Source organism: Azolla caroliniana, unplaced genomic scaffold, assembly GCF_043228905.1.
Source record: "Azolla caroliniana isolate FFs.n. ecotype wild unplaced genomic scaffold, voAzoCaro1.0.p SCAF_16, whole genome shotgun sequence".
In the NCBI taxonomy this organism is placed as follows: domain Eukaryota; kingdom Viridiplantae; phylum Streptophyta; class Polypodiopsida; order Salviniales; family Salviniaceae; genus Azolla; species Azolla caroliniana.
In genome coordinates this window covers 6,460,568-6,473,937 of record NW_028230451.1, presented here as the reverse complement: position 1 = coordinate 6,473,937, position 13,370 = coordinate 6,460,568, and the positions used below count along the sequence as shown (strand labels likewise).

Genomic DNA, 13,370 nt, shown 5'->3' with positions numbered 1-13,370 from the left:
TATCGTGACCTGATCCAAGTCTTTTTCAAGGCACCGGATTCTGGACTGGGCCGTCTCTAGTTGTTCGGTTGTGACAAGCAACCGTTCGCTTTGCGCTCTTTCTTCCGCCTCAATATACCCCACCCCCGGCAATTTGTTCACCTATCCACCAGAGCCACAGGCTATCAGTGCATTGTTGTGCTTGCACGGAGGTTTGACAGATGGGCTCGCTTGTAGATGGGTGGTCCCTAGGTTCACCTCTTCAAGTTGCGACAATTTACGCGCTGTGAAACGGCCATTTCCCGTTCCAATGCTTCCTGCGCTTGCCGTAACTCCCGGATTGCGTCTTTATCTGGTTCTACTTCAGCCTCTTCCGGCTGCGGTACGTATGGTGCTACTGCTTCGGCAATGTCAATTTCAAAGAGGGGTATGATCTTCGGGTTTTCCTGCAAGTACTGAGCTTCTTCTTCGTCAACTAACCCTTCTAGCATGTTGACGCACTCTGCATACAACGATGTACATTCCTTGCCAGTGCTCGTCCTTGGCTGTGTTGGTACCCGTACCTTGGCTTTTCCTCGCCGGAAGGTAATTATATTTTTCCTCCAATTCTGTTTGATATGTGCCGTTTTCAACCACGACCGCCCCAGCAATAACGGGTATGCACCTTGTGCCTGTAATTGTAGCACTACTGTCGAGATATGAAATGTATGACCGCCCACGGTGACTTCTAATTTCTGTATTAATCCTGTCGGCCGCACTGAGTTTGTATCGGCCATCCGTAACCAGAACGGACGCGGCTCCCACTCGTGGATTCTCAGGGCATCACACGTCCGGAGGCTTATTACATTCACCCCGGAGCGTCTGTCTATAACTGTGCCGGGAAGTTCTTTCCCTTTTACAATGGCGGTGATAACCGGACTATTGGTGTCCACCACCGATGTTCCCTCCTCCGGGTTCGAAAAGAGTACCGGTGCCGGTGATGATTCTCCTGCCGTCATGGCCGTCTTCAGTCCTTCCGTGAATCTTGGCACGAGCTGTAGGACTCTTCTTAGTGGCAGCGTAATCTGGCATTCTTGCAACGCCAACCATGTCTCGTTCTCGAAGTGACTGCCGCCGGCAAGCCCTACGGTATTCTCCTTTTGCCGCTGTAAGTCTGTGACGTTTTGCTCGTTTGCTTTTTTCACCCATTCCATCGCTTGCTTCCGGATGGTCTCCTGCGTTTCCCATTCCTTGGCCATGCCCTTCAACCTTGTGGTCACCTACTGCAGATTTGCCACTTCAGGGACTACCATATTTACTGTCGGTCGTTTGTCATAGCTCTTTGTCGGGCATTGATTACTATAATGGCCTTCCTGTCGGCAGTAGTAGTAGTAGGCTTTCCAGGTATTGCTGGATTCGGCATTGTCTGTTGTCCCCGAGGCAGGTCCCGTGGTAAGCGCAGAGTTTTGGGCCGGTTGGCTGCTTGAAGCTCCTTGTTCCGGATCCCGTGGGTAGCCCCCTTTTTTGAAATGTCGTTTTTTGTTATAGTTCTTCTTATTGCGGTACTCTTGGCGAGGTTGGTCATTATATCTGCCGTATTCCTCCCGTTGCTGACGATACTCGGGGGAGTGTTCCCGATCGTAATGTTCGTATCGTCTATTGTAATCCCGGTACCGATCATATCTATCATGCCGGTCATAGTTATCCCGCCGATCACCGTACCGGACATCATTCTCTCGTTGATCGCCATACCGGACATCCTGTGCTGGTCGGTCGCGGTTCATTCGCCGCTAGCGTTCCTCTTCTTCATCCCGGCTGCTGCGTGGTTCTATTTGTCAGACGGGCGGTGCTTGCCGGTTCAATAGATTACACATTGCGTCCTCATAGTGCATTCTAGTGCCGAGTGTCCGGAATTCAAGCAGGTTGTGCACTGTATTGCTTGCCGAAACCGGAGGTCTTCATCGGACGGTAACGCCCGTTGGAGTGCTCCCATTGTGAGCCAGGAGCTTGTCTTTTCCATCTCTCTCACCCGGTCAATGACCTGGTCGATGGTACTTGTGCGGAAGTCAATTACCGTGCAAACCGTGCGTAGGGGTTCCCGGAGCGCATTTAGGAATATAGTCCGTAATTCCTCCTCCGAGGGTGCGCGGGCAAGCTGACTATGCATCCGTTGAAACCGGATGACAAACTGGGGAATGCTCTCCCCTACCTCCTGTCCGATGGTATAAAATAAGCCCACCATTACTGTCTGGTCCACCTCCTTTTGGAAAAAATGCAAGAATTTAGCTTTTAAATCTGCAAAGGTGGTGATGGTAGATGAGTCCTACGTTCGGCGCCATCTTGCTGCCGGTCCCTCCAATGTGATGCCAAATTCCGCTATCTTAGAGTGTTCCTCTTCCTTCGGGGTCAATCGCCGGGACACATGGTTTGCTTCCCATGTCTGTTCAAAGGCGTGAACATGAGCTTCCGCGTCCGGATCATCTCTATACTTGGAGTACTGGAACGGCATGTCGTCGTTCGGTATCAGTGCGCGGGCTGGCGGTGCTGGTGGTTGTTCCTGATTTGTTTCCGGCGTCGGTGGTCTTTCTTCTTCTTTTGGTGACGGAGGCCTCTCCTCCTCGACTTCCGGTGTCGGAGGTCACTCTTCGTCTACTGGTTCCGGAGGTTCCAGCCTTAGTAATTCCGGTTCCGGTGTCAGTAAGGTGTCTGATCCTTCGTCCTCTGGTCCGCCCGGGGTTTCGTTGCTGCTACGGTAGTTCGTGTGCACGCTGTATTCCCCTTCGGAATCCGATTCATACGCTGAAAAGGCTTCTGCTTCGCCTTCTCCGTTTGCCAACGCCTGGAGAAGGGATTCGGTTTCCCGGAGGCTGCTTAGGATGCTGCCGTCGTCCGGGTGTGATGTTTGCTATAACCAGAGGGAGTCCTTCGCTACTCTCCGGATTACGTTGGAAAACGAGCGATCTGCTCTAATTTTCTGCGCCGCTTGCTAGAAAGCCTCACGTCTCCTTTGCCTTTCGATAAGGCGTCGAGTTCGATCTGTAACCAAGTCGTGCGTTGATCTAGTCATCCATCCGTGCCGTCGTTCGCTGCAAAAGCAGGAATCGTGGTCGCCAAAAATTGTGTTAACTCTTAGGGCCGGACAATGGCCTAACACAGGGTGTCTACGGAAGACACTTCACCAAAGGGGTGTTACGGCAATAGGATTAGACTCAACGATTAATCCGACTTAATTAGGCTACTTAACAAGATCGTCCTTCATAATCACACACGTAAGATATAACAATGAATGCAGAACGACAATTAACACAGAGAGATAACAACACTAAGCTTTATTAATTAACCGATGTTCATTACATTGTATCCGGGCCTTTAAATAGGTTTCTGGTCTGTATTACAAAACGGTGCCATCCGCACCTATTCGGGATCGGTCTGGATCCGGAACGGCATATCGATTCCGGTCCGTCCGTCCACACTCATAGCTTACTTACAACCATTCCTACTAATTAAATAACTCCCTGTTTCACACTCTGGACTCGTTTGTCGGCCGGCCGGTAACAACTAACATTTACATTGTCACCTAAAAGGTCATAGGATTCACTCACCCTTGCTTTATCTAGATGTTATTTATAAGCTATCAAATCACTCACCATATCTAACTTAAACCATAGAGTAGAGAAGTTTCCATAATTATTGATGCATCTAAACATAAATTCCAAACGCCATAACGATGCATCAATAATGATATGCATTGTTCTAGCCCCAAAACCAATGCATGGTAGCATGTCAAAAGGAATGTGAACATAACCATGGTGTATATATGTCAATACCGTTGGAGAAAAGGTGAATCCGAATGATGTCCTAAAACTCTTTGTGCCAACAAAATGGTGGTAAATGTTTATGTTGAGCATCTTAGAATGCACAAAACATAAAGAGAAAAAGGTTATGGTGTTGGATTTGGATATTGAGCAACAAAGTTACATGAGTTAGAATGCAAGTTTTCACGCGTAAAAGTTGTTTTGATACTTGAAATTGATACGTGTTTAACACAAAATGTTAGATCTTCCAAAACGTAGATATGAGATATCCTCAAAGCATCACCTTAAATGGCACACTATGTTCTAATAATACAATATCTTTTGCACATATATCACTAGATTATTTTATTGGGCTAGTAAATACAGTATTGCTGACGAAAGTGGTGCTCAATTGCAAGGCCTCCTTAAATTGTAGGTTTGAAAACTTATCACTGTCATGTAAAGTAATCATGAACTTAAATGATAACATTGATTGAAATCTCAAATATCAATTGGGAAAGAATATTCAAATTTTATGTAGTTCTATCATGTACCAATGAATAAGGTTTGGTGTTTGTTAGATTAGTGGGATCACTTGACAAAGATACACAAACTGCTTCAACTTAATTGATAGTACTTGAGTAAACTAAAAGGTCAATGGGTAATCATATTTATGCAGTGTACAAGGTTACCTTCAACAACAACGAGCAAAGTTTACGAGTTCATTGTATGGATTACTATGGTCGATAAACCAGGCTATACTCTTAGTTTCAATGCGAGCGACAACTTGGGAAAGTGATGGATGAAATGAGCAAGTTAACCAATCACTTAAACAAATGACCCGCGTCATTGGGAAGATTATGAAATTGAATCACATTCCCATGCTCACAGAACAACAAGTGATCATCGATGGGAGAAGTATATTTTGATGATTCAGGGCACTTATAACATCCAAATGCGCACACGCGCGTGCATACACACACACACACCCCTTCTACACCGATGAGATAATACTCAAAAAGTATGTTAGTATGTTTGCCTGATTTCCACCTTGTGATTATAGATATACTCTTTTTGTCAGTCGCTACCCGCAAACATACACGAAAAGCGGACAAAGCAAAGTATGGTTTCCTGATGCACTCATGCAGAATGTTTGCCATGTGAAAACTCCGAATAGTTTTCCGTCATGTCATGCATTTGGTACCACGTATAAACGTATTTTCGAGCTCGCATAGAAGAATCATCCGTAGATCAGATCGATCAATCCCTTTCATCGCCCCTTGTGTGAATCCAGCCATTGATTATTGATAGATAGAGAGAGATCTACCGAGCATAACAATGTCATAATCTGTGTCTTGTTGGGTGTTAGTGAGTTGTATGTAGTTGTAAGTAAAGATCCGAGATTTCTGAAAAACCCTAACACAGGCTCTCGGAAACCCTAACCATGTCAGATGCAGAATTGACCATCTGACTCAAAGATTTCAATATAGTTAGGGCTGTTTGTCTGCTCCTTTCTTGCATATAGCTGGCACAGCATTAGGGTTTCTTAGAGGGAGGCCAAGATGGGGATCATAGAGAAGATAAAAGAGATAGAGGCAGAGATGGCTCGGACCCAGAAGAATAAGGCAACAGGTTTGATATCTTTCCTTTTTGCTTGTTGGGTTATGTTTTTCTTTCACAATTTGTAAGTTGATCTAACATTAAAAAACTATGCGCTCTTTTTCTTCTTTGCATAGAGTATCATCTGGGTCAATTGAAAGCTAAGCTTGCTAAGCTTCGGACCCAACTGCTTGAGCCACCAAAGGTGAGTTAGAAATATTATATTTGTCTTTTGTCAAATTTGCTATATTTTGGTAGAATTGAGTCTTCTAAGATTGTTCCGAGCCAACCAATCAGGGCTCGGCGGGTGCAGGGGATGGGTTTGAGGTTACAAAGTTTGGCCATGGTCGCGTTGCTCTCATCGGCTTTCCCAGGTATTTTGGGCTCCTTTACGTTTCCATTGTTTGTTATGTGTAAACTTGGGCATGGATATTTTCTACTCTGTTTATTTCAATGGTGTTTCTCGGGTCTAGTTATGTCATAACCAATCACATTTTCTGAAATGCAAGCTCTAATTATGTTTTGAAATGTCAGTTCCTGTTATTTGTTTTTTTTCCCTTCATGATGTTAATAGGGTTACCTTACCTCAGAAGCCATCCGATCCACATGGGCACTAAGTGAAGCGCTAATTACAATTTGAAATGAAATCTGATGGTTTCTTTGGTAATCTTACCTTACAATCAACCCATCTCTAAAAGAATCTCTGATTATAATTTGAAATGTCAAATTCAGAGTAATGTTTTCTCATCCTCGATATCACATTGCCCCAAAATTAATTTTATTCTCAATATCATTTTATAGTTCTATTCCAGCTTGTTTCTGTCTATACCTTAGATTAAAAGCAATTCCACCTTCAAAAAACCAAGTTCTGATTATCTTTTGAAATCTTTTAGTGTGGGTAAATCCACACTTTTAACGATGTTGACGGGAACCCATTCAGAAGCAGCATCGTATGAATTTACGACACTGACTTGCATTCCTGGCATCATACACTATAATGATGCAAAAATTCAGTTGCTTGATCTTCCTGGTATCATCGAAGGAGCTTCTGAAGGCAAAGGAAGGGGCAGGCAGGTACACACTCATTTGAATCTTTATTAGTTATATAGCCTCCATGCTTACTGTATTGATTATGTACAAGCTGTTTTATGTGTACCCTGATCTTCAATTGTTTGCCATATGTATTTCATTTCAAACATAGGTCATTCTTGGGTTGCATAGTTTTGATATGCCCACAGGGAACATTATACACCATGCATAGTTCTTGCTTGATTATCATTGCTAACCTTCAGAGGGCATGGCATTCTTCTTTGCGTTCTTAGGTTAGTTTAAAACAATTTGGAGATACAATTTTATATATGTCATAAATTTTGAAGATTCAACGAATGTTCACACCTTTTCCAATTTCTGAACTAAGCAGGGTAAAGTAACATGTAAGGATATTTATGGCAGTGGAATTAATCTGCACATCTTATGAAGTGCTTCATTCAAACAAATCTTATTAATAATACACTTCAAAGACTTGGCCATAATCATAGATGAAGCAGGAGTGTTTTAGTTCATGTGTAAAAAAATATCAGTATTCTGTAGGAGCAATAATGTAGATGTGAAATTTTCATTTTGAGCTCACTAATGAATGACATCAAGCAAGGAGCTCAGTATTCTGTAGAAGCAAAAACTAGATACAAGCATCTAGCAGAGCATCACAATGTTGATTGTGCTGCTTATGAGCTTATATCATAATTTGCAATAAACATTAAATATGTTGACAAGCAACTCCTTTTCGGAATCTTTGGATGTACCAAGTACAAACAAGAGACAGCACAAAATCGTCCTTTGGACTGTTCTCTTGTTTTGGTTGAATTATTTTACATTGTCAGGTCCCCTTTGCTACAAGATTCCGTTCATATCTAAATCAATGAGAAGACATAAAGCCAACTGCTACACATTTAAGACATTGAATATCTTACAATTTAAAAGTTTGTAAATTTGCTTGCTGAAATGAGAATGGTGCTTGCACGCGAAATGTTTTCTATTGGTTATTTTGAGTTGTCCAAATCAAGCTCAACAGGCTGATAGCAGCATTTTCATATTTCAATTTTCTGTCTTTGAAGCCGTGTAGTATCCCATAATGCAAAATTTCCACTCCCGTTAATTCAACTCCCATGAATAAATAGGACCTGCAAATTTACAGACCCAGAAATAACTTATGATTAAATGAAACCGGAGTGCCATAACTTCTAGTTGAGGCTATTTCATTTATATCTGTTGCATGTTTCATTTTGTTTTGTTAATTTGTTTTGGGGTTTGCCTGTGCTCAATTTTTTAGTTGTGCTTATGAATGTCTATTGTCTGGTATAAGTAATGTATGCTCAATTTGTAATGTCAATAGAGATGAATCGAGGGCAAGAGAACAAAGCACACAATTTTATAATGTGACGGAGTCCTTACATACAATAGAAACTACAGGAGGATGTGATGAACTTCATACGTTCTCCTTCTGAGATGTGAAAATATACGGGGACATTTGACCACAGATTCTTATGTATAACTGTATGTCTGTAGGTTATTGCGGTTGCGAAATCATCTGATCTTGTTTTGATGGTCCTTGATGCTTCAAAGGTACTGCTAACTCAACTTCAATTCTTTATATGCAAAAACCTTTTGTAGTCTGGCATGTAATTTGTTAGATGATAGCATAAGGGTGAATATTTTCAGTTATCAAAATTTGCATTCTCATGCTGTTCATTGAAGATAGCCTGACTAAATGTTCCATGGTGTCTACACATGCACAAAGTGGATATGGATATGATATTTTTTATATAAAATTTGGAGCTCTTTTATTTTATCGTGGCTATAGAGTAAAGAGTCCTTTAATATGCTGTCTATATGATCATCATCTTACCTAGTTAAGCTGCATATTAAATGGAGATAACAATTTTGAACCTTTATAATTTGTAAACTAAGTACTTCGATGGAAACAAATCTGGGAGCTTATATTGCAGTGCCCTATTAAAACTGTCTGGCATTAAACAGATTTATTTTAGAAATTATACCTTTCCATGGTTCCTCATTATCCCAATCTTAAAGCTGAAAAGTTGTTTGGGAGTTTAGAGTTTATGTGTGCCTTACAATTTCTCTATATGATCTTTTATGAACTGTTTCTGAATTTCTAAGCCTTCATTTTAGGTAGGGCAAGTCATTTTGACCAGGTTTAAAACAGGAAATTAACTTTTAAGTAATTCAGAGTAGTCATCGCAAAATTTGGCATGCTTTTCATGGTTGCACTTATTTTTGAGGTAGCATATCTTTTATGCAGCTCCATTTACTTACCATGTTTTGCTGCTCCTTCAGAGTGAAGGTCATCGCCAGATTCTAACAGGGGAGTTGGAAGCAGTAGGATTACGTCTCAACAAAAGGCCTCCTCAGGTATTTAGTCCTTTAAGTGAAGGTCGATATATGCATTATTAGCCTTTAGTGAAACATTTATACTGAAGTTATAAACATGCTTTCTCTTTCATCAGTAAACCACAAACTTTTCTCTACTATAAACTGTCTTGACATGAATTGCAAGTAGACTAAAATAAATAAGTCAGAGCACAAATTCCCTGACTCCATTTGGGGAGGGCATTGAGCTCAACTAAAATCCATCTCAAATACTATACTTCTCCAACACGGCCATGATAGAGCTACCAAAATTGTAACACCAGAGATCTAAATATTCGGAAAGAAAATTGTAGCCAGTTTGGTAGAAGAAGCCATTGTTAAAGGATCATTTGCTCTGTGTTACTAAATGTAAGTGCAATAACAAAGCATGCAATGCTTTCTAAGTATGTATGGCTATGAGCTCAGAGAAAATTTGATATGCTAAAGAGCTTGATCAAACAGCAAAGGCATAAAAAGGAGGGTAACAAGCCATTTTATATGAAAATGAAAATGAAAATGAAGCGTTTTCAATTCTTCATCATGAGGGAGGAAAAGGCATTAAACCTGTGAGTTGCTGAGGAGGTTAACAGCAGGCAATGGTCAAGCTTCAAGAGTTTATCACCACAAGGACAAAGTCTTGACGTAGTCGATAATCTCTTAATGCGAGTGCGCTAGTACTAGGTACAACTCGATGCTACGACGGTGGTATGGGACGCCGATTGAGGCTTGAGTCCGTCTCGATCCCTTCGCTCGGGGATGGTCGGGTGGATTGGCACTCTTCTTTCTCTCTCTCCTTTCTTTCCTATCTATCTTTTATATCCTTATTATATGCTTACATTAGGATCTAGCTCTAACATACCAAACTGAACCGTGGTTTAACGGTTTAAACAGTTCGGTTCAGTTTCAACAGTTAGAAACTGCGGTTTAAATGGCTTAATGGTTTTTAAATTATTTTTTTTAAATTTTAAAAATTTGAATTTTTTTTAAAACAATCTTTTCATTTTCAAGCCTTATTCTCACATTTTAGGAAAATCTTTAAAATTTTGAAAAATAAAAAATAATAATGAAGTATCTTAAATTTTTAAAATTTAAAATTGATATTTGACTGAAACCGAACCAGAAAACTGCGGTTTTTACGGTTTGAATTTATTAAACGGTTTCGTGGTTCGGTTCAGTTCAAGGTTCAAAAATTTTAAACGGTTCGGTTTTGACACTCAAACCGAACCGAACCGAACCATTGCTGATTGTTAGTTTGGGTTTTGAGACTTGGAACTGCTGATATGAGTAGCTACCTAAGCAGAATTGTCAAGCAAAGGTTGATCCTTTTGAAAAGTCTCATTGGGAGTTATGATGGATGTAGCTGTCAAGCTCTTGCACAGGTTCAACAGTGATGACCAATAAGAAATGTGTATTCATCTGCATCCTCTGACCATTTATGCTATGTTTTTCCGTGCAAATAATATGTTGATGGGATCCACACTCACACGCTGGGAAGATGAGTGTGATTATGAAGACATCTTAGTATTGACAAGCAGTAAACATGCCAACAATAAACATGCCCACAAAGAAGAGAGGTTGCTTCTAGGTCTCTACAAGGAACACCTGTCATGGGTAGCTTAGCATGTCGGGGTAAAATCTATAATGTTGCAATTGCAAAGTGAGCTTTCTGCAGTGGTTTGCTACTTGTTGAGCCATGAGAGAGGCTACATGATGAGGGATGAGAGAGATGGGCATCAAACAGGTGCATGTAATTTGAGCTATGGCAGTCTGCTATGAGGTATGATGATGGTCCTTGAGAGGCCTCAACATCATGGGTTAACTACTAGAATGTACACACATATGCAACATAAAGCAACCACTTGAATCCCTGTATATAAGAAGAACAGATTGAAACTTGAGATAGAGATGATAAGCATTATTGGGACAAGGAATTGAGGATCCACACAGATTGACAGAACATGAGTTGAGAAGACCCACATTTGCTAAATATGTGATGAAAACGTGGAGTCAAAGTGAGGGGGATATCATTGAGAATGATGTAATACAAGAATAAATGAAAGATCTTCAGATCTCTCAGTATTGGGGCTATCCGTCATTGCCATTGTTTACCCCAATAGCTTCCCTAACACAAGTCTTCTGTCCAGTTTGGATCACTCCATGATGGATTTTGGGGAAGATAATAATCTCATTAATCAGACCATTCATTCCTTATCAGCTTCGAGCATATCAATGCTATCTTCATTGTATGGTTTGGAGATTCCACATGTAGTTCGAAATGTTTCCTTTCAATAATGCAATAATATCAGATTCAAATCTCACTTTCAGAGCCCTCTCCTAGTAATATGATGCATGATGTTTTTTCTGTTTATCCTATTTTCATGTTCCTACTTTTCCTAGGTAAGAGTAACATTCTCTGTTATTTGTTACATTATTTTATCATCTTTTGCTAGATCTACTTCAGAAAGAAGAAAACTGGTGGCATCTCTTTCAACAGCACGCTGCCTCTAACAAACGTGGATGAAAAACTCTGTTACCAAATCCTGCATGAATATAAAATTCACAATGCTGAGGTAATTACACACATTCTGCCTAAAAAGTTCTCAATCCTGTTATATTGTGTGGGTAAAATGGTCTGAGTAGTAACTTCCCTAAGCTGGCTACTTTGCATTATAGGTTCTATTCAAAGAGGATGCTTCTGTTGATGATTTCATTGATGTCATTGAAGGAAACCGAAAATATATCAAGTGTGTTTATGTGTACAACAAGATCGATGTGGTAGGTATTGATGATGTTGACAGATTAGCTCGACAATCCAATTCCATTGTAATAAGCTGCAATCTTCAGGTTGGACTGAGTTCATCCTTTCATTAAACTTAGAGATAGCAGTCCTTGGTTGGTAGCTGGGATCTAATTTGTTCTTGTTTGACATGGATTTCCAGCTGAATCTTGACAGATTGCTAGCCAAAATGTGGGAACAGATGGGCTTAGTACGAGTCTATACAAAGCCACAAGGCCAACAACCAGATTTTTCTGAGCCTGTCGTCTTATCAACTGTAAGGGGTCTAAAATTTCTGTAAAATTTTTTCCATGATTCATGCATAATTCCACCATTGTCTCCTCTATTGTTGTGTTCTTTGATGTAGGATAGAGGAGGCTGCACAGTGGAGGATTTTTGCAATCATATCCATAGAAACCTACTTAGAGATGTGAAGTATGTGTTGGTATGGGGAAGCAGTGCGAAGCATTATCCGCAACGATGTGGTACATCTCATATACTTCATGATGAGGATGTTGTCCAGATAGTGAAGAAAAAGGTAATTTGTTTGGTCTGAACTAAAACATTTTTGTAAGGAAAGTTGCTTACTTTCTGTGCCCAAGCCAAAATTACGTTTTCTTTGTTCTCCTGGCGGGACCTTCAAATTTTGTAAGATTTTTAATCAGCCAAACAGACTAAAATTGGTGCTTCCAAAGTTCAAATCAAAGATTCCCGCATCCCCAAGTAAATTTTGTTAGAGAAAACACCATCAAAGAAAAACATAAAATTTTGTCAGTATATTAGATATGGCAATTTCTTTGCTCTGCCAAACAACATTAACGTTTGTAACAAAAACATAACTAAATATGATCAACATTTTTTCAGGAAAAAGAGGAGGATGGAGGAAGAGGCAGATTCAAGTCACACACCTCGGGGCCGGCTCGTATATCAGACAGAGAGAAAAAGGCTCCTCTCAAAACATAAGAAAATGCATATTCTGTATTGCCAAGAGTTGAGATTTACCTCTTTTTACACATCCGATTTGCCTCTGTATATTGTCTTTAGAAGATGCTGCTGCGAGCCATGATATGAAGAAATGTGTAAAAACCCTGCGTTTTTTGTCCACAAATTTTAAAATTGCATTTTTCATCCTTCAAGAACAATGAATGGGTTGACAATAGTCATTGAAATGCTGATGATTAATTAGCAGAGCTCGGTGTTCTGGAAAATATTGTTTACTGAATACTTGTCTTTGCAGTTCTCTTTTCATCTGAAAATATCCCAAATTTATTTATTTCTGCTGGATTTAGTAGAGCATGTATACAGAATGCATGCATGGGTAGAGAACATTGGTGCATTAGTAGGTGCATTCCAAAACCTATTGAGAATTGGGATATTTTCATGCTCTACTAAATAATATAAGAAACTAATAATTAAGCATAATATAAGAAAGATAACCAACTAAGGGAAACATTGGTGTTAGTCAACCTATTGAGAATTGCCTACCAATCAATAAACCAAATTAAAGTGAAAAAAGGTGAATAGATTAGCTAGAAGAACTTAATCACCGGACATACTTCTTCCTAGGCCCTTGTGGTTGTTCTAAAAGACTCTCCTTCCATTGGTTGTCAAGATCATGATGGTGGATGCACCTATCATTCCCTCTACCCAACCACATTAATCCTTTCTAACAATAGAAAACATACCATTGACTCATGTTTTGTAAATATTAGTGACCCACCCTCACCTATGTTATGCGTACATAACACCACTTACCCACCTCCTAACGATGGTGTGAGATTGACCCGAATCTCCTTGATGTCCCATACCACTGAGTG

The 13,370-nt window shown here is 40.3% G+C and overlaps 1 protein-coding gene across 1 annotated transcript; it reads left to right on the top strand.

Moving 5' to 3' along the window:
* The first annotated feature begins 5,096 nt into the window (after window positions 1-5,096).
* LOC147853842 (developmentally-regulated G protein 2) lies at window positions 5,097-12,743 on the top strand. Its single transcript, XM_087332185.1, has 11 exons — window positions 5,097-5,384; window positions 5,489-5,556; window positions 5,649-5,725; window positions 6,245-6,425; window positions 7,917-7,973; window positions 8,706-8,780; window positions 11,228-11,347; window positions 11,451-11,621; window positions 11,717-11,830; window positions 11,921-12,091; window positions 12,418-12,743. Exons 1-11 carry the CDS (start codon window positions 5,315-5,317, stop codon window positions 12,514-12,516), a joined length of 1,203 nt encoding a protein of 400 aa, XP_087188311.1. The 5' UTR covers window positions 5,097-5,314; the 3' UTR covers window positions 12,517-12,743.
* Window positions 12,744-13,370: the final 627 nt, after the last annotated feature.

Bases quoted from the DNA above. Each gene is read 5' to 3' on its own strand.
- LOC147853842 (XM_087332185.1), top strand. From the start codon at position 5,315: ATGGGGATCATAGAGAAGATAAAAGAGATAGAGGCAGAGATGGCTCGG. The intron at 6,426-7,916 runs GTACACACTCAT...GTATGTCTGTAG, and splicing joins GCAAAGGAAGGGGCAGGCAG to GTTATTGCGGTTGCGAAATC. The intron at 11,831-11,920 runs GTAAGGGGTCTA...TCTTTGATGTAG, and splicing joins AGCCTGTCGTCTTATCAACT to GATAGAGGAGGCTGCACAGT.